General features: G+C 33.5%; 1 protein-coding gene and 1 long non-coding RNA gene across 2 annotated transcripts in view; both read right to left on the reverse strand.

The window, feature by feature from the left end:
• Nucleotides 1-27,378, reverse strand: part of LOC149772785 (sodium- and chloride-dependent glycine transporter 2-like) — a 61,365-nt gene extending 33,987 nt beyond the window's left edge. The window contains exon 1 of the mRNA XM_089947317.1: nucleotides 27,040-27,378. Coding sequence (XP_089803443.1) covers nucleotides 27,040-27,075 — 36 coding nt within the window. The 5' untranslated portion in view covers nucleotides 27,076-27,378. The remainder of the gene's footprint in view (nucleotides 1-27,039) is intronic.
• On the reverse strand, nucleotides 2,832-11,705 carry LOC149772786 (uncharacterized). The gene is made up of 3 exons (XR_016417597.1): nucleotides 11,141-11,705; nucleotides 9,233-9,316; nucleotides 2,832-3,453 (listed from the first exon to the last, which is right to left on the reverse strand). It is a non-coding gene; the product is annotated as an uncharacterized LOC149772786 (long non-coding RNA).
• Nucleotides 27,379-27,613: the final 235 nt, after the last annotated feature.

Consider the following 27,613-nt stretch of genomic DNA (forward strand, 5'->3'; position numbering starts at 1 on the left):
AGTAATAATAAAATTTTAACTTTAGAAAATTCTTAGTCAAGTTGAATATTTTTGCATTTGTTATCATTAAGAAGCATTCATTTATGTCTGGACTATTGAATGACTATTAATTTACAGTCATATTTTTAGAAATCAAAATGGCAGCTTTAGGATGACATTCATGTACAAAAATCATAAACAGTCAGACATGTGTAATACATGCCACTCACCTTGACTTGATCCATTAGAAGTGTATGGAAATATTCCTTGAAAAACTCTTGTGTCTTGCTCTTTCTCTAACAAAATTAAATATTTTCTTTCATTCACAGTATACCAAGTCATCTCTTTGATTCAGCAATAATATCAGGCTGAACAACTTTCGTGTACATTCCACATATGAATTAAATGAACTCCCTTGCATTGTGCAGAGCATTTATATCCCTGGCAATGCCTGACTCACTCTTTTAGCTTCACCCACTGATTGATGACTGCTTGACATTAACAGTGTCACCTCCTCCCTACACCATTAATTCTATCTATATTGTCCCTTCATTTTTTATAAATCTAGCTCCCTCACCATCATAGGTCCATATCAACAAATTTCAAGACAAAAAAGGAAATTACATTATAGGTGCTCTAATGCTCTTAAACTAAAAAACTCCCTGTGTCTATTTTAGGCATGTATATTTTTAAGATTTAGTATCAATTCATTTCATATCCACAACTTACAGGCTTTTTTTTCCAGATACTAAAAGAATTGCATCATCATTGGCAACTTCTTAGCTGTTGACTGGCTGCCTGTAAAACACTCTCCTCCACATGCCAAAATTTAAAATTTTTAGAGATGAGAAATAATCACTGGGATTTATCAATCAATCCGATTAAGATATTTTCACTAAACAGCACCACCAAGTAACAATTCCAAATTTTAAAAGTCACCAATTTTTATATAATAAATCTGCATTTTGACAGCAAACATTACTTGGGTGAACATTTTCTTATATTTGATACCAAATTAAGTTAGATGCCTATCTGTCTTGCCTAGCTCATTTTCAACAATAATATATTATACTGAACTTGCTAATTCCTCTTCATCATTTACAATACCACATTGGAATCTCTGAATAATGTGTGTGTGTTTGTGTGACATGTGTTTCAAGTATATAGCTCGATACCTATCTGTGTTGCCTAGCTTGTTGTGAACAATAATGTGTTGATAGCAAATTTGCTAGCTAGCTTGCTAATTCCTCTATATCATTTACAATACCTCATTGAAATTTCTGAAGTATGTGTGTGTGTGTACGTGTATGTGTGTGTGATGTATTAACAATAATAGATGCCTATGCATGTTGTTGATCTATTATCAACAATAATATATTGATAGCTAACTTGCTAATTCCTCTTTCTTTTAATAAACAACATAATATTTTATTGGATTATATGTTAAATGTGTACGTGGTTTTCAAAAATATGAAAAGAGATGAAACCTTACTCTATGGTTAATATGACATTTCCATTCCCCATTGCAAGTCAAAAGAAGTTTTCTGAGCTGATTGGAGTATCAAACTTTTCAATCAATGAAACTACCTACTGACTCCCTTGCACTATGATTAACCTCAACCTGTCAAGAAAATCAGCAGGCCTTGAATGAAACATATGCCAAGCTTTATGTTCAGCTAAGCTTACTGTCCGATCATGTCCAGTGAAACTATTATCTATTGTCTCTGTATAAGCCCATTGTTCAAGGCCTAAATCCTATACCTTAAATCTACACATGCATCCACTCATCCGACACACTAATTTTTAACGTTTATTGAAACATAAAGTTTTTCCCAAAAGGTTATATTTAGTCACAAATTATAATCATAGATTACTAGACAAGCTAGATATATCAAACTTAAACTTACTGGTAAACTACTGAACTCTAAGCTCTTTCAGACCTACATAAGCAGGTACAAATTTCACAACAAATGGTAACAATCATTAGTAATTTCCCATATTCAGAACATTATGCTACCATAAAGGTGAATAAATGGATCTTATCAAGTTTATATCACATATAAGCTATCAAAATAAAATTCCATAAATCAAAGGTTAAATTCATATTTATGTAAATGTTATGCTTTAAAAAAAGGAACAAAGCTACACTAATAGTAGCAATAAAGGTCAGTTTTATGCCAAGCATAAATTTTAACACATATGATCAGCTTTATTTTGATTTGCACTGGCTTTATGAATTTGTTTTGTCATAACTGCCATTAATACATGCCTTTACCACACTAGCCTTTTAACTTCTGAAAGACAGGTCACAAGATGACATGACACATTACTCAAGCACTAGACTTTCACATTCATATAATGTTGTTGAGTTAATGCAGTTTTTTAGCACATAATATGATATACATAGCAGCTAGTATAACTGGTGCAGAACCCGGCAAAACCCCAGAAAGAACCACCTACCCATGGGATGCTACTGGCAAGATTTCTCACGTATCCACATGGACCAAGCCACAATTTCAACCCACAGAGTGAGACTGCATTTATTCATAACATGGAGTACTTTAGACCACTTGGCCACCTGGGGCCCATAACTCTAATGTATTATTATATTTCTGACTTGGCATCACTTAAACCATAATTTCCTCATGCATCCTGACCCTGATTGCAAATGTATGTATGAAGAATCTGCTTTTTTTAAACTGATGTGGGGCATGGGTGATGTATTCTCAACAAATATATATATATATATATATATATATATATATATATATATATATATATATATATATATATATATATATATATATATATATGGAAATATAAGAAAACCAAGATAAGAATATCTAGATGTTACAATGTTTATTACAAGTTTAGTACAAAATGACATAAAAAATCAATTGTAGAAAATATTTTCTTTAAAACATGGGACTTTCTAAATAACAGAATGCCTAATATTTTTTCCATATTACTTCACTGAGCTATACAGTCTGTTAACAATGAATTACCAAATGAAAAATAGTCCTGTATACAAGTGAATTTTATTATCAAATACTGTCAGAAAAAAATGACAATTTCTAAGCTACTAAAAATGATTAAAACCTGAATGTAAAAATAAATTTTGAAAGTCCTTAATTTAAAACAGCAGATATTAGAGCTGGGTACCACAGAAAATTCTGTACACAGTATACCACACTATGACTGGACATACTGACATATGTATCACAGTATACTACAAGTATACTGGGCGTGACTATTTAATGTTCCCTCTGTCAACAGCAGGCAGAAATATACTTTTCTTATTTGGAGAAAAATAACACCATATTGTATCTATGATATTATTTGAAGAAAATATAATTTGCTTGTTAATTGTTAATAATATTGCCAATGTTTCCTCTGCTTCCTCTTTTGCTGCCTGTTCCCAAGTAATTTTCTTCAAAGAATCTCTAAGGTGATATAATGACTCTGCCAACATTTCTGAAAAATATCAGTGGGAATTTGTGATTGAAATTTCACTGAGAGTTTGTCAAAAATTCTAAAAATATAGTGATATTTTGTGATTGTAATATCACTGACATTTCAGTAAAAAAATATCAATAAGATATAATAAAATTTATTTTTTGTTTCTTGTACAATTCGAATGATTTTCAGCAGCATTTATATTTCCTGTTTCTGATTGCTGTAATATTTATTTTAATGCAAATTAACTTCTTTCCACATCTTTCCTTGTTATATTTCTTTATCAAATTTTTTTGTTGTTGTATTTTTGTTTAACTTAAACTGGATTTAACTGCCCTCAAACAAGTTTTTTTGTTTTCTGTTTTAAATCAGAGTTTTGCTTTTCTCCTGACCTTAATCTGATTTTCCTCGATACGGACCCTTTTTTAATATCGTCTCCGAAACGTTTTTTTAAATAAAGCCTTATCCGGTCCCATTCTACAACGAGCTTTCTAATATGTATTTGTTCTGTGTATTATTTAAAGGATGATCGCTGTAAAGAGCTTTCTGATTGGTCAAAATTTTGTACTTGCCCAATGAATCCTTGCGTAATGGAAACTGATGGGAATGCTAAACATGGCGATTTGAATTTTCAAGCGAGATTATAATAATAATATTAATAATACTAATGCTTTATTTTTAGAGGATGACTCATTAGTCAAGGACTATTCTCCCTTGAGGTCCTCTTAAGGACAGTATAACAATGCACATTATATGAAGATAGCAATAATTACTGTGTATTTTAACATGTTTAGCATCAAAATACTAAATTCCATTATCTATTAGAAACACATACATGATCATGATATCTTATTCTAGGTGTGTTGGATACAAGTTTGAATAACCATTTTAAAAATGTACAGCAATGAGAATAGCTTGAATGCAAAGTCAATGGGAACGTAATTGGTAAGTCTGTATGAAAACTGAACACCAGGATTAGCATTTTGCTTTTTGTGCCATGAACAGCTCTAAAGTAGCAGCTAACATGCTAAATAGGACAAGGAATTGAACCAGGATGATTTTGAAGTTATATAACTCAAAACTGATTAACTTCCAGAATGAACTTAAGGAGGACAACGTATAGATCACTGGTGGGAATTGTAGCAAAATACCCATGTCTCTCAAACATCGTCATATCTTTGCGGAATTTTCTTGGCCCACACGTAGAATCATCTTTCAATATCATAAGACATTATTGTGTATATTATCAAAATGTGTGTTGGAATTCAGTGTAAAATAAGAGTAATTATATCGTTATAACATATGTCACGGCTGCTTATGGAACAAGGACTAATTCAAAAGACAACAATAGCATCATAGTTTTAGTATATTAATCAAAAATCAAGTCTGCAGTACAAGTGACATATGGCAGGCTCCTAGCATTTCTTCTTTTCATGTCTCAAATGGATGCTTTTCTGTAATTTTGCATTATTTCACAGTTGAATTTTTCAATGCAGATCAATATTTTATATTTTATATATGTTTATATGTTCACAGGTGCCTATGCATATATTCCAGGCTTGATACTTTGATTTTTAAAATCACTTAATTATTTAGTGTCAAGCAAGATTCTTCACATCATGTTGTATATATTGTAAATATTGTACATAACAGATAGAAGGCCTCATGGTAAATTAGTTCTGCAACTAATTAAGTTACCTTCTCTAAATAAAGTCATTATTATTATTATTATTACTATTATTAACTCCTATATCTCTTGCCTTGGATGTCATATAATTACAACATCAGTATATTTTTTTTCATGCAAACTTAATATCACCTTGGAAAAAAAAGTCCTGTTTAATTCATATCCATTATTAATTTTAAACCTTCTGAAATGTCTGAAAAACTAGTTAAACTTCAGTAAAATACTATATAATGATCAAAATTTTAGTGAAATTTCACAAACGTTTTAGTCAAATTTTTTGTGAAACCTCTAAAATATTCCAGTTAAATTTTAGTGAGATCTCACCAAAATTTCAATGAAAGTTTTGGTCAAAATATTTCTGAAATCCTACCAAACTTTTCAGTGAAATGAAAAAGATTTAAGTGATGCCATCATGGATTAGGCTTTGTATGCAAGAAAGAAAATGAGGACAAGTAAAACCTAAATCTTATTTGATAATGTCTGTCAAAATAATCCATTTTAAAAATTATTGTGAATATTTATCATTGATTCCCAATAATGTCTAAGAATCATTAGGCAGTTTAATAGAAATCTGAAACAAATTTTTTATGGTTTAGGCAGAAAGCGCTTAAAAAACCCGTCTGAAATCCGTGTTAAGTACACCTGGAAAATTTTGTACCGGATGGACTATTAGCAAATTCCATATGAACTATTGTCAAATTCCATATCGATTATTCACAAATTCCATATGGATTATTGCCAAATTCCATATGGAATTTTAATTTTATTCCATATGGACAACCGACATATCTCATGGACTAATTTGCATATTTCGTGGGATTTTCCATATGGAGTATGTAAGGAATCCATAACATTTCCATACGGATACACTGAAATCCATAAGAGTGGTTCAGCTATAGAATAAAAATGTCCATATGGATATTTCTGTAAAAGTACATATGGATTCCATATCCAATCCATGTGGAAAATATTGTACGGGTACATTTGGCATTCTACGTCATTTTGAAAACAATTTCATTTTACACTGATCACTCATTTCTTTCAAAAAAAGCATGTAGAACAAATATTTTAGAGACAAATGATACAATATTAGAAACAAGTTAATTTTCTTGCTGGTATCAAATCTGTTTTCAAATTGAAGATTTAAATTAAGATCTTCCACTTTTTACACATGTTCGAGGAATATTAAGTCATGAAAAAGAAATCATTATTAACAGCGTGCCAATATTACTGTATCCTCATTGTAACATGGTTTGATTTTAAAAATGACTGTAGATAAATCACAGAAATCCAATTTACAGCCCCCACCATAATATCCTTTTCATGACTGCAAACACTAAGTTCTGCTGAATAAAGTCTGTGAAAATGTCAATTTAATAATACTTATAACAACCACTATCAACGCTCAAAACACTAGATAGGATGCCAAAAATAATATCATTGCACAAGGTCAAGATACGGAATGGTTAAATAAAACAGCAAGTTTAGCACATTTACATTCAGTGGTTTAAGGCAAGGCTATTAAAGTGCGACAAAAGGCATCACAACATTTATATGCTATATTAACAAACATGACAGTAACACATCAACACAAAATATTTTTCTTGTTGTACAAGTGCAGTTAAAGAAAACTCATCCCTGACTGCTTCTGTTGTAAAGGTATCCATTTTGGCCTTTACCTACTTCAAGATTTTCCTTACAATTTATTCAATTTCTAAGGAAGCAAAATCATGCAGCAAATATTAACATATAATGGCAGTATTCAGCAACAGAACCAAATACTTTCTTATACCAAGATTTCTTTCACATCGAGCACTTTGAAACTTTCAAGGTATAATCCTCAATTATAACATGTAGGTCTAAATCAAAGTCCATCAATTATAATGTATATATCTAAATCAAAGTCCATCAATTATAACATATAGGTCTAAATCAAATTCCATCAATTATAGCATATAGGTCTAAATCAAAGTCCATCAATTATAATGTATAGGTCTACATCAAATTCCATCAATTATAATGTATAGGTCTAAATCAAATTCCAACCTAGAATGCTACAAAATCTGCATTAAAATCTGAATCTAAGGTAATGCATGAACTCAAAGTAATGTATGAACTCAAAGTAATGCATGAACTCAAAGTAATGTATGAACTCAAAGTAATGCATGAACTCAAAGTAATGCATGAGCTGAATCATGTACACAAGCGCATGCAAAATGTTCTGCAGACTGGCATTTTCACACCTACCTTGCATAGTGTCAGTTCATGCATGACAACTTAAGATCCATGGTTCATGTAGAAACAAGTAAATTATGACATTAAATCACATATAGGTCTAAATCAAATTCCATCAATTATAACATATAGGTCTAAATCAAATTCCATCAATTATAACGCATAGGTCTAAATCAAATTCCATCAATTATAACATGTAGGTGACTAAATAAAATTCCATCAATTATAACATATAGGTCTAAATCAACTTCCATCAATGTATGGGTCCACATCAAATTCCATCAATTTTAACATATATGTCTAAACCAAATTCCATCAATTATAACATATAGGTCTAAATTAAAGTCCATCAATTATAACATCTAGGTCTAAATCAAATTCATCAATTATAACATATAGGTCTAAATCAAAGTCCATCAATTATAACATCTAGGTCTAAATCAAATTCCATCAATTATAACACATAGGTCTAAATCAAAGTCCATCAACTATAACATATAGGTCTAAATCAAAGTCCATCAATTATAACACATAGGTCTAAATCAAAGTCCATCAATTATAACTTATAGGTCTAAATCAAAGTCCTTCAATTATAACACATAGGTCTAAATCAAAGTCCATCAATTATAACATGTAGGTGACTAAATCAAATTCCATCAATTATAACATGTAGGTGACTAAATCAAAGTCCATCAATTATAACATATAGGTCTAAATCAAAGTCCATGAACTGTAACATATAGGTCTAAATCAAATTCCATCAATTATAATGTATAGGTCTAAATCAAATTCCATCAATTATAATGTATAGGTCTAAATCAAAGTCCATCAATTATAATATATAGGTCTAAATCAAAGTCCATGAACTGTAACATATAGGTCTAAATCAAATTCCATCAATTATAATGTATAGGTCTAAATCAAATTCCATCAACTGTAACATATAGGTCAACATCAAATTCCATCAATTATAACGTATAGGTCTAAATCAAATTCCAACCTAGAATGCTACAAAATCTGCATTAAAATCTGAATCTAAGGTAATGCATGAACTCAAAGTAATGCATGAACTGAATCATGTACACAAGCCATGCAAAATGTTCTGCAGACTGGCATTTTCACACCTACCTTGCATAGTGTCAGTTCATGCATGACAACGTAAGATCCATGGGTCATGTATAAACAAGTAAATTATGACATTAATTTGAATGTGTGTGTATGTGATTTAGATTTTTAATGTAGCTTTAAGAATTTCTCAGTCATATTGCTATGATGTCTGCAGTGTGGTAGTTATAGTGATGTCTAGCTCTGGGGCATCATGCCACAGACATGTAACATCATGTCCCACTCAATTGCATTATCCTGAAACCTGGTTGACAAGTCCGAATGCTAACCTTTTAGTGCTGAGGTCCTAGCAAGGCAACTGAAAATACCATTCTTACAAGTCCTTGGAATGACTCTGCCTGGGTTCGAACCTGAACTTGAATAACATTTCCAAAAGAAATACATGTACATTAAAACCTGTCTTGTGAGACAACTGCTATAAAAGACCACCTGTCTTGAGAGACCAGGTTATCCTAGCACAGATGTATTGGTTGTATAGTGTTATTACCTGTCATGAGAGACCACTTTTCTTGAGTGACTATTTATTTATTTCAGAAGGGGTAGTCTTTCAAGACAGGTTCTACTGTATCACTATACAAACATTTGTACTGCTATATAATTTATAAGCACTTAAAGACATTGTAATGTTTTGTATTACAAATTAATTTAAAGCTTGTGTCCAAGTCATGGTTTTCCAAATTACATATGTCTTGTGGAAAACATTATCGTCTTAGTAATATCAGAAATTAGAAGAAGAAAAAAATGACAAACTTTTCATCTGTGATGAAGATAAATTTCTCCGCTTCGCTGTCAAAAATCTTGTATTTCACTGGAAAACTGGCTTAACAAATAAATCTGGAAATAAAATAAAAATAACCACATGGTTTAAATTGAATTTATCAATCCTATTACTGAAAAACACTTTATAAGCATATGCAATATTGGACCAAATTAATTCATAATTTGTGTATTTGTAATTTCTTGACACATCTGAATTGAGTGTAAAGCTTCATTTTTCCACAATTACTGTCAAGGGATATATCTCTTATGTTGTCTCACATAAGGATGCACTCTACAAATATTGTCAACTTCTGAAATAGGGGTGGGTGTAAGATAAAGTTGTTTATATTTGCAACATGCATAAAGGAGAGAATGTTTGTATACCTGTATGTTACTTTCATGTCCTGTGACTGAAATTTGGATAGTGTACCTGTGGAAATCGTACATAATCTAAGCACACAGTTAAACTAAAATGACTGCTCACCTGTGCTAAAAATATCAGCCTGAATTAGTCTCAAGTTCACTATCCTTAGCAGTTATGAAAAAAAGGGAAAATTAATTTTGCCTAACTAGACAATACCAGCTTCTGAAAGTGCAATGATGAATTTCCAATATATAATATGTAAAAACAGTTATTGGCCATTTTTCTTACAATTTACCTCTGAAGTCCAGGAAGTGAATAAGACCAAGCGGAGCTAGCAGTTTCTTTTAGAGGTCACTGACATCTCAAATATGGCCAATTTGTATACTCTATAACCCATATTAGACCCATCAAGTATACACCAAAAATGAATGAAAGGTTCTTTGAACAATACCTAATATATAAAAGGTCCTTTCTAAACAGCCAGTATAACCAGTGTGGAAACCCAGGGAAATTCTTCTTTTCTTAAAATTCTAACCCTATACAAAATACAAAACTATCATTATGTACATTATTTTGCTCTTGCTTACAAAATATGCCTTGAGGAAGTACTGTGTGTGAAATGACCTTAATTATGGGGAAATTAGAAATCTAAGAATAAAGTAGTGAAGTCAATTTAAATTTAAAACAGTTGCATTAAATGAAAGAAATATATAGTGAAAATGTTCTTTTTTTGTTGTTGTATTGAAATTAAGAAATAAATGACGACAAAGCAAATTTGCTTTCTTCCCTATTTAAACAATAGGTAAATATTATAACCTTTGACCATTGACCTCCATGAAGCTCATCTGTTCCATCCCTTTTCAAACTGTAAAATTTATGGATGACATCTGAGGTACAATTATGGCAAGTTTCATGTTCCTATCTTTCAGCATAAAATTGGTTGCTATGCTGACAAAATGTAATGTGCATATTTAAAATGGTTCACTCTTCATCATAAAGTGTGGGTCTGTGACATAATAAATACTACAGTTCTGCGGGGGAAATAGAGGAAAATTATTCAAAATTACTGTTTTGATGCTTGCGGCTTAAATGTTTCAGCCAAACTTAATTCATACAATAATAATACCTATGTGTTCATTGTGGGGGCATTCTACAGATATCATAAGCTTCTGAGAGTGTGACAGGAGTAAGGTGAAGTTGTTTACATTTGTAACATGCACAATAGAGAGAATGCTTGTATACCTCTATGTTACTTTCATGTACTGTTGATGAAATTTCTTTTGATTTTTTACTTGTGGAAATTGTACATGATCTAAGCACACAGCTAACTAAAATGACTGCACCCTTGTGCTCAAAACATCAGCCTGAATTAGTCTAAAGTACACTATCTTTAGCAATTATTAAAATAGGGAAAAGGAATTTTGCTAAAGTTGACAATATCAGCTTCTGAAAGCTCAATGAATGAATTATCAAATATATAAAATGTATTTAAAAAATGTTCTTGACTTGTTTTTGTCTTTTTTCCCCCAATTTACCTCTTAAGTGCATGAAGTGAAAATAGCCATTGCGGATCTAGCAGTTTTCTTAGAGGTGCACAACTGAAGTAAGGCCAAGCTGTATACTCCACAACAAACATTTCACCTGCCAATCATACACCAAAATAAAAGGAATTAAAGATTCTTGGAAAACTACCTAAGATATACAAGGTCTTTTTTAAATAGCCAGTATAACCAGTGAAGAAAACTGGAGAAAATCTTTTTCTATAAAATCCTAACCCCTATGCAGAAAAAAAATTGTAGAGTGCCACCTAGAGAGTTGACAGGAGCATATTTCTATAGGCATTTGAAATTCTATCAGTAAACTCTGAAATATTTGAGTATTCAAATAAATATCCATTAGAGATAGTATTGATTGCATGACTGTTATCTCAAATATTCTTAATATGTCTGAAACTTTCTTAGATCTGTGCTTCAGAATATAAGGGAGAGTTATTCCCCTTGAATTAATACTGTGAACTGTATATTGCAGTCTTGTTTAAATTCTCTGAGATTTTCACATGTACAAAACATTAACAATAATTATATACCATGCCAACACCATTAAAAATTCAATATAAATGTACTTACACTCCAGAACAGGGTTCATTATGGACACTTCTCACCAGATTTGGATCCCACCAAAGGTGATGAATGATCCGCACTAAGACTCTCCTGCAGGCCCATCTTATCTATTTTCTATATGGTCAAATCGCTCAGCTTCTGTACTGCTTGAAACTGTTTTTCCATTAAAATGGAAATGCTATCTCATTCCTCTTCATTCTTAATTGCAGAAGTAAAGCACGATGTTCTGAAGCGCAAAATGACCATTTACCAAGTAAACAGATTGAATTTAATGCCTGATTTTGAAGAAGCATGCGCATGAGTCTTATTCAATTTCCATTGCAAGCAGAATCCAGTTGCGGAAGCTGGCAAAGATGGCATGAAGGATGTGTTTTTTTTAGTCATCATCAGCTTAGTTTCAAAAGAAAAGCTTTTATCTAATTCTTTACCATTCATACATTTTTTAAGCTATACATGTAAGCTTGTCACTTAATGTATCCTTCCAGATGTTGTCATTTTCCACATATTTAACAAAAAATTCAGTCATGCATTTCATCATCTACAGTTGTCTGTCATTATTATGGGCACTATTAAAACCGACGAAAAGATTGTTTACAACCTTCTACACCCCCCCAATGAAACAAGCAGAATATGTGGTTGATATTCACAGTGGAAATCTTCTGCTTTTGGTGTAGGTGCAGAATTGAGGGATGGATGGGAGTGGAGGACGTCAGAATTGGGGGATGGATGGGGGTGGAGGACGTCAGAAGGAAAGTAAGTAAATCAAACTGGGTTATAAATTAATTTGTTTTGCTGCATTTTTCAAAGTGAGAAAATAAACATTTTGTTATGAACAACTTAATTTATTATACCAGAGATATTCATTGGTATTGGCATATTTCCAGTAATACCGGTAGTTTGGGTGTGCATGTGTGTTGTCATTTTGTATGTGTGTGAGAGAGACAGATTTGTGAGTCACTAACTTCCCTATTCAAAACTGACGATAATATACGTATCTCCAATATTCACTATCAAGTGAACATGTTGCTTCAAAAAGAAGTGTGAACAGTTCTTACTTTTATCTTAACTTTAATATGCAAATCAATTAGGTTGTCAGTGTCAGAAGCGGGGGGGGGGGGATAGTTGAAAAGTCAAATAAATGTTTAGACATTGCAAAACACACTTGCAGTTTCAACACTGATATTCTAGGGGAGCCATTTGCTGATCAAATGAACCAAATATTATATATTGATACAACATCAAAGTATTATAATAAAGAGAAAATTATATTTTTCTTTCTCAGCCAATGTGGGTATGTGAGAAAGCTTGCCAGTAGCTTCTCGAGGGTCGGTGGTTCTTTCCGGTGTTTTCCCGGGTTCTTCCTCCACCATTAATACTGGCCGCCATGTATAGCCTATCGAGTGCTGAAAAATGGCGTTAAACCCTAAACAACAACAACAACAACATATTTTTCTTTCTGATTCTCTAGCACATTGTTAAAAAAAAATCAAAGTTAATTCACTGTATGTTCAATCCAAAAAATATGTCCTTCCCGTCAGACACCCGTCACTGTTGTCCAATACTGACACTATCAACCCCCCCCGGGTAAAACAAAATAATAAAAAAATATTTTAAAAATATACAAATTCAGAAATTGATTTGTGCATCTAATTGAGCTCGTTTTGCTGGGGAACTTGAAGCACTTAATACATTAATTATACCAATTATATATATATATATATATATATATATATATATATATATATATATATATATATATATATATATATATATATATAATGTAAAAACATACTTACCTAATTTTTTAAACCTGTGCAATAGGAAACACACACATTTTGTTTTCCTCATGTTCACAAATGCATGTTTAAGTATGTAAAGAGAGAGAGAGAACAAGAGTTGCATTGGTTCAAATTCAATCTCATCTACTATAAACTCCCATGCTGAAACTTGGTTTATTCACATACAAAACTGAACAAAAAGGTATTTATGAAAAGTCACAGGGAAACCCCTGCTCACGTCTAATACTGACTGTCTTAAAATGTTATTTTCAGCCTTTTTACATGGAACACAATCTTAATTTCACCATTTTCAACACTGTGTAACAACCCCCCCCCCACCATAATATAAAAACAAATGCAAAGTTAATAAAAGTTTATAGTGAATTACTCCTTTAAGTGTGGCCCCTAACTGTAGCTCCTGATGAGACGCTAGTTTAAAGTACCATAGGTGTTCATATCATTGCTAAAATTACTCTTGTAAATAATATATGTAGAATATGCAAAATATTTACATTATGTACATACAAAAATGGTACTAACAGCTGTCTCGCTTGGCGCTCAGTGTTAAGAGGTTAGTATTAGGACTGGTTGGCCTGGTGTCTGGATAATGTGACTGGGTGGGACATCATGCTACTTGTCTGCAACTAGATGCCCCAGTGCTAGACATCACTATAAACTGCCACACTGCAGACATCGTAGAGATATGACTGAATATTGTTTAAAAGCTATCTTATAAATCCTAATCACACACACACACACAAGCAATATATGTACATTATGCACTATATATACATTATGTAATATCAATATTATGAAATATATGTACATTATGCAATATATGTGCATTATGCAATATATGTACATTATGCAATATATATTCATGATGCAATATATGTGCATTATGTAATATCAATATTATGCAATATATGTACATTATGTAATATATATGCACTATGCAATATATGTACATTAAATAATATATTTACATTATGCATTATATGTACATTATGTAATATATGTACATTCTGCAATATATGTACATTATGTAATATCAATATTATGCAATATATGTACACTATGCAATATATGTGCATTATGCAATATATGTTCATTATGCAATATATGTACATTATGTAATATATGTACATAATGCAATATAAGTTAATTATGTAACCTATATATACATTACATACTATCTACATTATGCAATATATGTACATTATGTAATATCTACACTATACAACAGATGTACAATCTGCAATATATGTACATTATGCAATAAAAGTACATTACGTAATATATGCATATTATGCAATATATGTACATTATGTAATATCTGTACATTATGTACTATCTACATTTTGCACTATATGTACATTATGTAATATCTGTACACTATCCAATAGATGTACAATCTGCAATATATGTACATTATGCAATAAAAGTACATTATGTAATATATGCATATTATACATGTACATTATGTACTATCTTCATTATGCAATAGATGTACATAATGTAATATCTACACTATGCAATATATGTACATTGTGCAAAACATACAGACCACTCTGGTGGCCTGGCAGTTAGAGCATTCTGCTTTGGAAGCAAGAGGTCAAGGGTTTGAACCCTGGCCAAGTCATACCAAAGACATACAAAAATGGTACTACCAGCTGTCTTGCCTGGCACTCAGCATTAAGAGATTAGTGTTAGGACTGGTTGGCCTGGTGTCAGGATAATGTGACTGGGTGGGACATCATGCTACGTGTCTGCGACATGATCCCTCAGTGCTAGACATCACTATAAACTGCCACACTGCAGACATCATAGAGATATGACTGAATATTGTTTAAAAGCTATCTTATAAATCCTAATCACACAACACACATGCAATATATGTACATTATGCACTATATGTACATTATGTAATATCAATATTATGAAATATATGTGCACTATGCAATATATGTGCATTATGCAATATACATTCATTATGCAATATATGTACATTATGTAATATATGTACATTATGCAATATATGTACATTATGTAATATCAATATTATGCAGTATATGTACATTATGCAATATATGTGCATTATGCAATATATGTACATTACATATGTACATAATGCAATACAAGTACATTATATATATATATATATATATATATATATATATATATATATATATATATATATACACACGTTATGCAATATATGTACATTATGCAATATAAGTACATTATGTAATATATGCATATTATGCAATAGATGTACATTATGTAATATCTGTACATTATGTACTATCTACATTACGCACTATATGTACATTATGTAATATATCTAAAGTATGTACAATTGTACATTATGTAATATATGTGCATGATGCAATAAAAGTAGATTATGTAATATCAATATCATGCAATAAATGTACATTATGCAATATATGTACATAATACAATATATGTACAATGCTACATTATATATATATATATATATATATATATATACACATTATGTACTATCTACATTATGCAATATTTGTACATTATATACTATCTACATTATGCAATATTTGTACATAATGTACTATCGGTATTTTATGCAAGATATGTACAATATGTAATATATGTATAATATGTAATATATGTACTACATGCAATATATGTACAACATGTAACAATTCAATGGAGAATACTTATCTCATTTCTCCTGTGACCCTTTAAAGACTTTACCGATATTTTAAGCTACACTTGCATTCGGTAATATGTTTAGCAATTTGTAAATAATTCTAAGGAGATACGAGAGAAGTGTCCTTCCTTGAATATATATTAATAGGCAGAGAGAGAGAGAGAGAGAGAGAGAGAGAGAGAGAGAGAGAGATTTCTGTCTTAAGAATCCTAAATGACTGTTTTGATGAACCAGGTCGAGATGGTGTGTCCGCTACGAACGGACTCCTGTACCACAAACTATGTTTCATCTTTTTCTGGTGATGTGTGCATGGTAGAGATGTTATTGGGGATGATGCTTACAGGGAAAACTTCTATTTAATCCGGATTTGTTCTGGATCATACTAGTCTGACTCTACATTCCCGTTTGTTTGTACCCCCCTACCGATTTAAAAAACGAGAATGTTTAATGTGATAAAAAGTGCACAGAACTAAGTCAATTGAATCATTGACTTATAATTTCTAACCTGACTGAGACCAGAATGGCACTAATGCTGGCAACCCCTGCACTATTTCATGCTTAACGGACTTCCCATACTAACACGGCGCCATATTGCGTACACTATAGGCCAGTTTCTTCCCATCAGACGACATAATGACGTATTTCATCCTGTTCGGCAACTACTGAATAATTGCGTAAATTACATAACGTTGAGAGTTTGGAATTATATCCCTCTGCATACATGAACATAGCAATTAAACGGCTTGTTAAATCCACATGAAAAGCGTAGTTGTCATTTTCCTTTCCTTGATTAGACATTGTAAATATCGGAAGCAGACGACTTATGTATGTACGTGTAGTCGTGATACACCCCTTCACTGAAAATGGACTTGTCCAGAAACTGGAAATGGATCCAAGCATATCCGTCTATCGCACTGAAAACTTCCCGTTAAGCATGAAACGCGCATAAGATGACGGTGTTAGGGCCTCTACTCAGAGTCAGGTTAGAAACTATAAATCAGTGAATGAATTGACTAAGTTCCTTGCACTTTTTATCACATTAAAGGTTTCCATTATTTAAATTGGTAAGGGGGTACAAACAAATGGGTTTGTATTATCAGACTTTTATAGTTTGATCTTGTCCCAGACTTCCACGTACTTGAACATTGATTTTGCCGTAAGTATTTATCTTGTAGATAATGGGCTTCCAATAGAATATGGCTACACAGTGATCCAAATAAGGCGAATAACTGCCATTTAAAGATATGTAGAATCAAATTATATATATATATATATATATATATATATATATATATATATATATATATATATATATATCTGTGTGTGTGTGTGTGTGTGTGTGTGTGTAGTTGCTGCTGAATGCTTACTACTACACAATTTAACGGTCGATATTTTTCGTCTGAAGTTTCTTGGTGACAGTTAAGGTGCATAACATTTAATAATCAGGACTGAATAAACTCTGGTTAAACAAAATTGGTATTAAGTTTTAAAACAACAATTTATATTTAAGAAGAGTAAATGCGCATATACAACCAGTACGAGTTTTACTCTCTTTTTTTAAAGTATTTTCGACCGTCCCAACTTCCTGCCTGTCCATTATTCGTGCGCCACGTTTCTCGCTATCTCCTGCGCTTGATAAGAGGTCCTGTAGTCTCAACTGGGTTATTGGCCTTCATTGACAGTAACAGTACGTGCTGACTAAGAAAAATTCGACAAAATAAAATTTAAATATGTACTATGATTCAGATGAAAGAAACATGACGGAAATGTCCAGTTTAACGACTGTCATATTTGCCACAAGTTTGTGGCACTGGAGTAAGTGCTAGCTGTGGAAGCCAGAGCCGCTTTTAGGACTCACGGTACTAATTCCACTCCAATGGTAAACATATGGAAACACTATCATATTCAAAATTCAATAACTTAAAATTTATGGGTGCTGATAATGACACCTATAATTTTTCGTGCACATCTAACCTTGGTGCAAGCTTATGTGTGGGGAACACCATATGACCCGCGGCAATTTGTTTACATACAGGTGCATGAAACACATGTTATTGATTCTGCACCAAATGAATCAGGTGCTACTTTCAGTATTGAGTACTCCTGAGTCAAGCCTGTAAAAATGCTAAAATTGCATCAGTAGAAATTTGTCAATATTTTTTTTACATTACATATAGGATAAGCTCTCAAAAGATATTTTTCCTAAAATTTTAATTTTCATTATTAACCAATTATGGACCACCAAACCTGTAAATACTCTATTATTTCTTCACCCATTTCTAGACTGGTTCACAGTTCTTCCGTATAATTAGTACCGTGTGTCCTTTAATACATTGGTTTACCTTACAGTTTCACTGACTGAATTTTTGTGACGTCTAAGGGAATGCAACACTTGGTTACTACTAAGTACCGGCCTTAGCAAACGCAGGGCCCGATTAGGATCGTTTACGCGTAGCTCCATGTGAGCACAGCATTTGAAAATAAACTTTGAAACAATTTATATGATATTTGACTTAAAATTTTCTTCCATCGCTTTCTTTCAAAATTGCTTTCTCTCCATTGATATATTTTTTAAAACTGACTAATGCGAGGCCCACCCCTGTAAGCACGGGTCCCGAAAGGACCAAACTGGTCCAATCAGCCTAAAGCCGGCCATGTTAGTATACCCTACTCTTCTTATATCATATTAGGAAAGATGAATCTAATGGAAAACTGTATAGATTACAGAATGTGTTTTCCAGGGATCATCCTGGGCTTCGCCAATGTCGCAAATTGCGATTTTTTTTCCTTATTGGCGACAAAAATATCCCATCTGGCGATTTTTTGGGCGACAGACTTTTTGGTTATTTAATTTGTACATACAATCATGGATTTTGACTGATAAATTAAAAGGGAGAATGAAAGGAAGCCACAAACTTGACTAAGCAATGCATTGGAATCAATCTGTTACACAAACGATCCTTTGTTCGTATTGACAACCCCATCTTTAGAGTGCATTGTTACCTCATAATCTGCTTTTGCTGACATCTGGGCTGAGTACTGTATGCTGTGATACAGTCAATCATGCTACCAAACTATACCTACAACTGACCGACTTCTTAAAGGAGACCAGAAACCAATGGAAATATAGAATAATAATAAAAGTACTAATGCAGAAAACCTTATTCTGAAGTATCATCTGCGACCGTAATGCCAATATTAAAATATTGGCCTATCTTCTAGAAGCTGAATTTCCGTGACCTCGTATGCAAAATTTCCGTGCCTATTCGGTTACTTTCGGGATGTGACGTCATAGTAGCGATTCCAGCAGCCCAAGTGGGAGTTGCCAGAGTAAAAGACAATACCGTTTTGCGTTGCTTACGGGTGTAATAGAACATTAAGAAAAGCCTGTGGACAACATTTTTTTTCTTTTCCGAAAGATAAAGGCATAATGAAAGAATGGATGCATTATTACAAACGAGTCGATTTCAAAGCAACACCATACAGCACTCTGTGCTCGTTACATTTCTCAAAGGACTGTTATGAGAGGGATTCTGAAAAAATGGCAGCTCAAAGATACGCAAATGCTAGGCCTAGACTAAAAGTTGGCGCTGTTCCAGACATAAGGTTGAATAATAAAAGTGTTAAACGTGCGAGTTACGAAAATAGGCAGAAGGCCGAGTAAGTGACCACAAAATGCAACAATCAATTCACAGATCTTTTATCTACACCAGCAGTGCTAAAAATAAATCTGATAGCCCGACACCCTGGGCCCCTCTGGTTTTAGTTTCGGCCCATCCTGTATTCAAAGTGAGGTGCCCGTCAGGCTTGTCGAAACAAAAATTGTTTGCCTGAGGAAACTTTGATCGCGCTGGTGAAATTAGTAAATGTATTTTCAAGATGTTGACATACATGCCTTAACACGGCACAATCTAAATCAAATCACTACTGTCCAAGGTGAAATTTAGATTTGATTTTAATCAAATGGAGGCTTTGCCAAAAATAATATTCTAAACCTGCTGTCGTGTTTCGAGAAAACACAATTTTCAGTAATCTTATAAAAATTACAAATTTAAAAAAAAATTAATGTATACATGTAGTATGTATAAACGGTAATCTGAAATGATTGGAACTGATATAAAACTATTCCTTGGGCAGTTTAAATAGCAGCGATTAAAAGAAAAGAGGTCAAAGTTTCACATTAAATGGCTGACAATAGAAACTGGGGGGGGGGGACTATTGACCCAACCCCCAACCCGATGTGCTAGCGCCAATGGGACGTACCTTTTCTCCATGTGATACGCCTCATTATTCCCCCAGGACAAGCCCATTTTGCATATTCTGGTCAGCTCTGGCTAAATTGCAAAATAGCTAAAGTTTTGATTTAAGTACGCAAACAATAAAGCCGGTGTGACTAATGAACATAACTCCTTATCCTTGCATTGATCTTGTGAAAAGGACTGCCCTTCGGACATACTTCAAAGAAACCATGTTCGACAGTGTGTGTATGTTTAAGCACCAGCAATTGATTGCCAAAATAAACGATGCCTATTTTGTTGTTACTTACGATGCCATGGACTTCAGGTTTAAGTCTTAATGCATGTAACACTGTTTGCTGAACAATATACTGCATGGTATATTTTGTTTTATTCCTTGTAATTTAATCATGGTAATTAAACTTTACATATACGGTAGAGGAATGTCAGGTGTTAACTGGCCGAGTTTCTTTGGCGGAAATGGAGATGCGATTTTGTTTGCAGAGAAAATTTCACAGTGATCATTCATTTAAGCTAATTGGTGACAATTTTATTCTTTTAATTTTTTTATACTATAGTACTGTCGTAGTTGTTTAAAAACATCTGAAATTTACTTGAATAATGTTTAATTTTCACGTTCTATTTACTAAAGAAGAAAAAAAGAAAAAAACTGTTGTGTGATATTAATTATTTTGTCCAGTACCGGATTTAGACGTGTGTGCGTGTGATTTGAATTTTTAACGTAGCTTTAACAATTTTTCAGGCATATCACTACGATGTCTGCAGCGTGGCAGTTTAGACTGTGGATTGCATACGTTATATTTAAAAATGGTTTGGGGTTGGGTTTTTTTCTTCTGACAAATGAAAATTGAGAGACATAATGTAATAATCGGGACTTCGCTGCGAAAAATTTAGAGATATTACGAGATCGGGATGTAGATGAGGAAATACCCCCAAAATCGGGAGGTTTTTCTCCCGACTTGAGAGTTGACAGGTATGAACTGCCCGGGCTTGTGGAATATCAGTCAGGGCTTGAGTTTATTTAAGTCACCAGCCCGGGGCCTGTGCCTAAAAAATTTCTTTTAGCACTGACAAGTACAGTACATAAACTATTATATCAGACTGCAGATTCAAGTTTTGAATGTGTAACCCAAATGTGGTCTCCTTCCGTCTGCCTCGCTCGCCAATGTTTATGTTTGTATTCGAGGACTGGTTAGTATTGCGACACGGTACCACGTGATCTGTCGTCTCATTAAAACTCGGAAAAAGTCGGCAATTTACGGAATCGTGGTATCTTCCATGCAATAAAATCACTACCCGCTTACGATATTTAATTTATAAACATGACAGTCGAATTAAAATCTGTAGAGAATTACATACATAGAAGGAAAATTTTGATTTCTAGTCTCCTTTAAGACGCAAATAGAACAGATACAATTAATTGAATGGCTAATCCTTCTGTTGTTTTTTTTTTTTTTTTTTTTTTTACATATACCAAGGGGCCCCGAGTGGCCGAGTGGTCTAAAGCGTTCGCCGTTACGGATCACTGCCATCTCACCTCTGTCTGCGCCGGTTCGAGTCTCAGATTCAGCCAATGTAGATATGTGAGAAAGCATGCCAGTAGCTTCTCGTGGGTCGGTGGTTCTTTCCGGGGTTTTCCCGGGTTCTTCCTCCACCATTAATACTGGCCGCCATATATAGCCTATCGTGTGCTGAAAAATGGCGTTAAACCCCATAACAACAACAACTACATATACCAATACAATAGTTTTGCTGAACCTTCATAGAAAATTGATAACCTTTGAAGTACCGACTATTGCGTATAAATACAAAGCAAATGGAAAAAATCTCAAGCACAATTATATCTGTCGCCAGTGCAGCATTTTACTCATTGATCTTTTCCTTTTGCAATCAATCCGTGTTATGGCTGCATAGACTTAAACTCCGCAACAAGAAATAGCAAAAAAAAAAAAAAAACAGTTTTGCATAATTAATAATAATTATTTATTTCTCAAAATACAGGAGTGAAAGAATCCCCAAATTGGGTGTGAATTTATGCTTATATATACGGTCCAATATTGCCAGGTGTTGACTCATGTAAGTTTCATTCGTGGGAATGGAGATCCTAGTTTGCTTGTCGAGAAAATTTATACAGCATTCAGTGATCATTCTTGGGATTTAGGAAGCAATTCACTTCAAGCTTTGTGAAGCTAGCCATAAGGGGGGGGGGGGGGCTGCCGAGAGACTACTGGTGGACATAGGACACAATTAATTTTACTATATGTTATCTACATTGGTTTCTCAGTACTGACCTTTCCACTGTGTGACAATCAATACAAATCATATGCTAATCTAAACTACCTTCAAAGATGACTTCACGGTGAAGTTCTCGTCAAAGGTTGACCTGCTCTTTTTTTAGATGCTGAACTGTCAACACATCACCATGTACACAGAACACACATTTCACTTCCGGAGCATCACCAAGGCCTTATTACTCACTGTGCACTGTCGCCGAAATACACACATACAACAACACCCTGAGCTCATATTATGAAGAATAAACAGTTGCCTTTAAATCCCTACCAAAAATGCATAAATAAAACTCTTCTATCACCACCAAAATGAGAGAGGAAAAAATGTTCTAAAAATAGACTAGAACTACATTCGTGGGTACTGAACTGGAAGTATTAATTGTGAACCGATTCCTGGTGTCACCTGTCAGCACTGTAGACTGTGAACGTGGATTCAGTAAGATGAACCTCAAAAAAACTGACATCAGAAATAAATACTGCATCTCATCTCTCGAGAATTTAATGAGAATCAGCATGTACAGATGTGAAAAATTAGACTTTGAAACTGCATTCAACAAGTTGGCAGCCCTAAAATCGCGACGGATCTTCATATAACACTTTGTAACATTTTGTTAATGCTTATTGTAATTAGAGTATTAACTAACCCATCTTTTGTAATTTTCATTGCCTGTTAATTAATAGACTAAATTAACACTTCAAAAATGTACACTACTTGTTCTGGCGACACCTTTTGAAAATTGGCGTCAAAATATTGAGGTTGGCGATTTTTTTGGCGACAGCTTTTTAAAAGCCAGGACCATCCCTGGTTTTCCCATTAAATAATCTTTGTAATAAATAGAATGGAATGTTTTAAAAGTATTCACCATATAGTTAAGAATGATAATTTTACCGAAAGGCTTAAAAGAGAACAATATTGAAAAATGCATGACATTTGTTTTCTTTGATATTTTTGTCTTTATTATTTATAAGTGTTTTATTGCAGTTAATATTCGTCTGAAAGAAATTAAATAAGTAATAGATACCCTTTACCTCATGCAAGCGTCTTTGGACACCTTTATCCCATTCGCATGGAAGCACCTTTTGACGCCTTTACTCCATTCGCATGGAAGCACCTTTTGACGCCTTTACTCCATTCGCATGGAAGCGCCTTTTCATGCAAGCGTCTTTGGATGCCTTTACCCCATTCACATGGAAGCACCTTTTGACGCCTTTATTCCATTCGCATGGAAGCGCCTTTTGACGCCTGCTATAAAGGTGGCGCTATACAGTTTTACATTTTGCATAGGGTTAGGAATTTAAAGAAAAAGAATGTCCCCGGCTTTCCTCACTGGTTACACTGGCTATTTAAAAAAGACCTTGTATATCTTAGGTATAATGCAAAGAACCTTTAATTCCCTTTATTTTGATGTATGATTGATGGGTGTACTATGGGTTATAGAGTATACAGCTTGGCCTTACTTCAAATGTGCACCTTTCAAAAAAGTGCTAGCTCTACTTGGTCATTTTCACTTCCTGAACTTCAGAGGTAAATTGTATAAAAAAGAGCCGATAGCTTTTTTTTACATTTTATATATTTGGTAATTCATTCATTGCACTTTCAGAAGCTGGTATTGTCTAGTCTGGCAAAATTCATTTTCCCTATTTTAATAGCTGCTATGTATAGTGTACTTTAGACTAATTCAGACTGATTTTTTAACACAAGGGAGCAGTCATTTTAGTTAGCAGTGTGCTTAAATCATGTCAAATTTCCAAAAGTACAATATCCAAAAGATATATCATCCACATTACATTAATGTAGCATAGAGGTATGCAAACATTCTCTCCACTGTGCATGTTTTAAATGCGAACTACTTCACCTTACATACGTCACTCTCTCAAAAGTACATATTTTCTGGTGAGTGCCACCAAACACCTGCTGTAAACATCAACCATTTTGAACTGGTTTTCGTAGCGCCACCTTCGGGGAAAACCCACCTATTAGATACTACAGTACATTCATTTCTGACAAACGTCAGATCACGTGGTCGATATGTATGCACTGGTCGATATCTGCTTTTTAAAGTAACTGGGTCGTAATCTCCACTCTCCAAAATGGCAGTTGCGGATTTCATTATGTACGAAGTTTTCAAGATTAGAATAACAACTATGAAAGATTCAATAACTTAGGTAAAGGCTCTGATATTGATGTAGGTAGCAATCAGTTTTTATAAATTATCAAATTCAGATGACTTAGTGATGTAGACGCAGACGAAAACCTTATAAATTTCGAGTACGGGAAATGGCAGCTACGGTTGGTCACGCGGCTTCACTGACATGACGGTGAACGAGTTCTCTCTCGATTTTGAAGCACATAAAAAATTCTGCCGTGAAAAATAATTACACAGCTATAACAATCGGACTTTACTCTAATAATTTTCCACATATAATAGATGTGTACAAAATAGGTAAAATGGTTAGAATTGCTGTTAAATGTAACATACACTACATTGCTTAACAGTTCACATGCAGGATTTCATTCAGTACTTACGAAGTTTTCACGATTAGAATCACAACTATGAAAGATTCAGTAACTTAGGTAAAGGCTCTGATATTGATGTATTGATGTTTTTATTGATTATCAAATTCAGATGACTTAGTGATGTAGACGCAGACGAAAAACATGTCAATTTCGAGTATGGGAAATGGCAGCTACAGTTGGTCACGCGGCCCCACTAACATGACGGTGAACGAGTTCTCTCTCGATTTTAAAGCACATAAAAAATTCTTCCGTGAAAAATAATTACACAGCTATAACAATCAGACTTTACTCTTAAATTTTTCCACATATAATAGATGTGTACCAAAAATGTAAAATGGTTAAAACTTATGTTAAACGTAACATACACTACATTGCTTAACAGTTCACAGGCAGACGTATGCGTATGCTGTCGACTAGGTAACAGGTGTTCTATTTATAGCGCGCTGCACTTTGTCACTATGCTCTATGAGTTAAAGGGTTCCAATAAAGGGATTTCATAAACGATCATCTTCGCCTAATTGAGACATTCCAGTCTTACGTCACATGGCATTTATTTCAAGGGCACGAAGCATGGACGTACTTTGACACGCTTGGAAGAAAAAATGTACCTGGCAAAGAATGTGGAGTGTGAATAGATAATTTTGAACGGTGAGTAAATTAAGCAGATTTAATTCGTCACTTTCTAAGGCGATTTTAATAGTTTCACTCAATATTATAATAAAAGCACATTAAAGGCACAAACCAAAGCATGTTGAATACGAATTAAAATTTTCTAACATGTATCGTCGAACTGCTCGTGCCCTTAACGTGAGTTGTAACGTTTATATTTTAATATTGCCTGAAACTATTAAACTCGCCATATAAATTGTTCAGCTAGATCTGCCTAATTTGTTCATAGCTGAAATATGTTTATAATATCTCCAGTTAATTTGCCAGATCTACAAACCTGTCAAGATGTGTGTCTATTTCTGGAAGTGCGTCCGTTGTTCTTGCCCCTGAAATAAATGCCACGTGACGTCAGATTGGACTGTATCAGTTAGACCAATACTTATAATTCGATTGTTCATGATGTCCTGTATTATTAAATATTTGCATCTGTAGTGTATTTCACATTTTTACACACGTATAAACTTCAATAAAACAATGATGACAAAAATATCAAAGAGAAAAGCATAGATGCATTTTTCTTTTTTTTTTTCTTTCGAACATTCAATAAAATTACATTTACACGGGTGGTGAATTTTAAGATTTGTAATTTTTTTAAATACTAAATGACAAAGACTTTTTCTCTTGTATTTCAATATTTCAGTGAAAATTGTCATTCTGTATAGTTGCCCATTTCATTCATCGTTCCTAGCTTAGCCCTGAACCTGAACATCTAACACTCGCTCCAGTGCCACAAACTTGAGACAAAAAATGTCATTAGTTAAATTGGACATTGCAGTTGCGCTTTCTTTTATTCGAATTGTAATACGTATTTAAATTTTATTTCGTCGAACATTTCTAAATTAGTACTTGCTGTCGCAGACGTAAGGTATTAACCCAATTAATAAACTCTGGATCTCAAGACAAGCGCGCTAAGTCGCAATAGACATAACGCACGATCCAAGGACATCAATTAAGTTAGGACGGTCGACGAAATAAAAAATACTATTTATTCGTATATGCACACACGAACACACATGTAAAGTTTAACAACGATACGAGCACCAGTGCTCCATTATTGTCGGGCGCATCAATATATATATATGTATCGTATGTGTCGCGAGTATACTATACCTCTATTATAAAGCTTCCTCTTTCGCTGCTATCCATCCTGAATGTGCATGTCAACGTCGTAGATAGTGTCTTAGACCGGAAACCAGTGAAAGTTCATTTCCGATTACTTAATACGGTAGAAGGCTGCATAGTAGAGAACATAAAAGACAGGGAATCAGACGAACGGTGCATCGTGGGAATTAGGCAAAGTGACTAATTATTTCTGAACAAGGAAGAACGCAAGTTCTCTGTGGTCACATGAACACAAGAAGTGAACGCAGTTGCCAGCAAAAAACTACCAACCCTTCTATTTTATGCACTTGAGAAAGGCAGTCCAACGAGGAAGTATTATCTTGCTTCAAGAAATAAGATAGCCTTAAACTATGCATATGTAAAAAAAAAAAAAAAAAAGAGGACGCTTCTCATTCAAGTTCGAAATATAACTGGGCCACTATCTTTATAGTAAGCTCAGTTTCCATGGTTGCAGTGAGCCGTATGAAATAATCACAGCCTGTTAGCATGTAGCAAGCATGTATAAATAAGACTGTAAAATATAAAGAACCATTACATTTCTGTTGCGACTGTGTGTCGATGT

This window comes from Sinohyriopsis cumingii, unplaced genomic scaffold (genome assembly GCF_028554795.1).
Source record: "Sinohyriopsis cumingii isolate HCF-2022 unplaced genomic scaffold, ASM2855479v2 utg001176l, whole genome shotgun sequence".
NCBI classification, from domain to species: Eukaryota; Metazoa; Mollusca; class Bivalvia; order Unionida; family Unionidae; genus Sinohyriopsis; species Sinohyriopsis cumingii.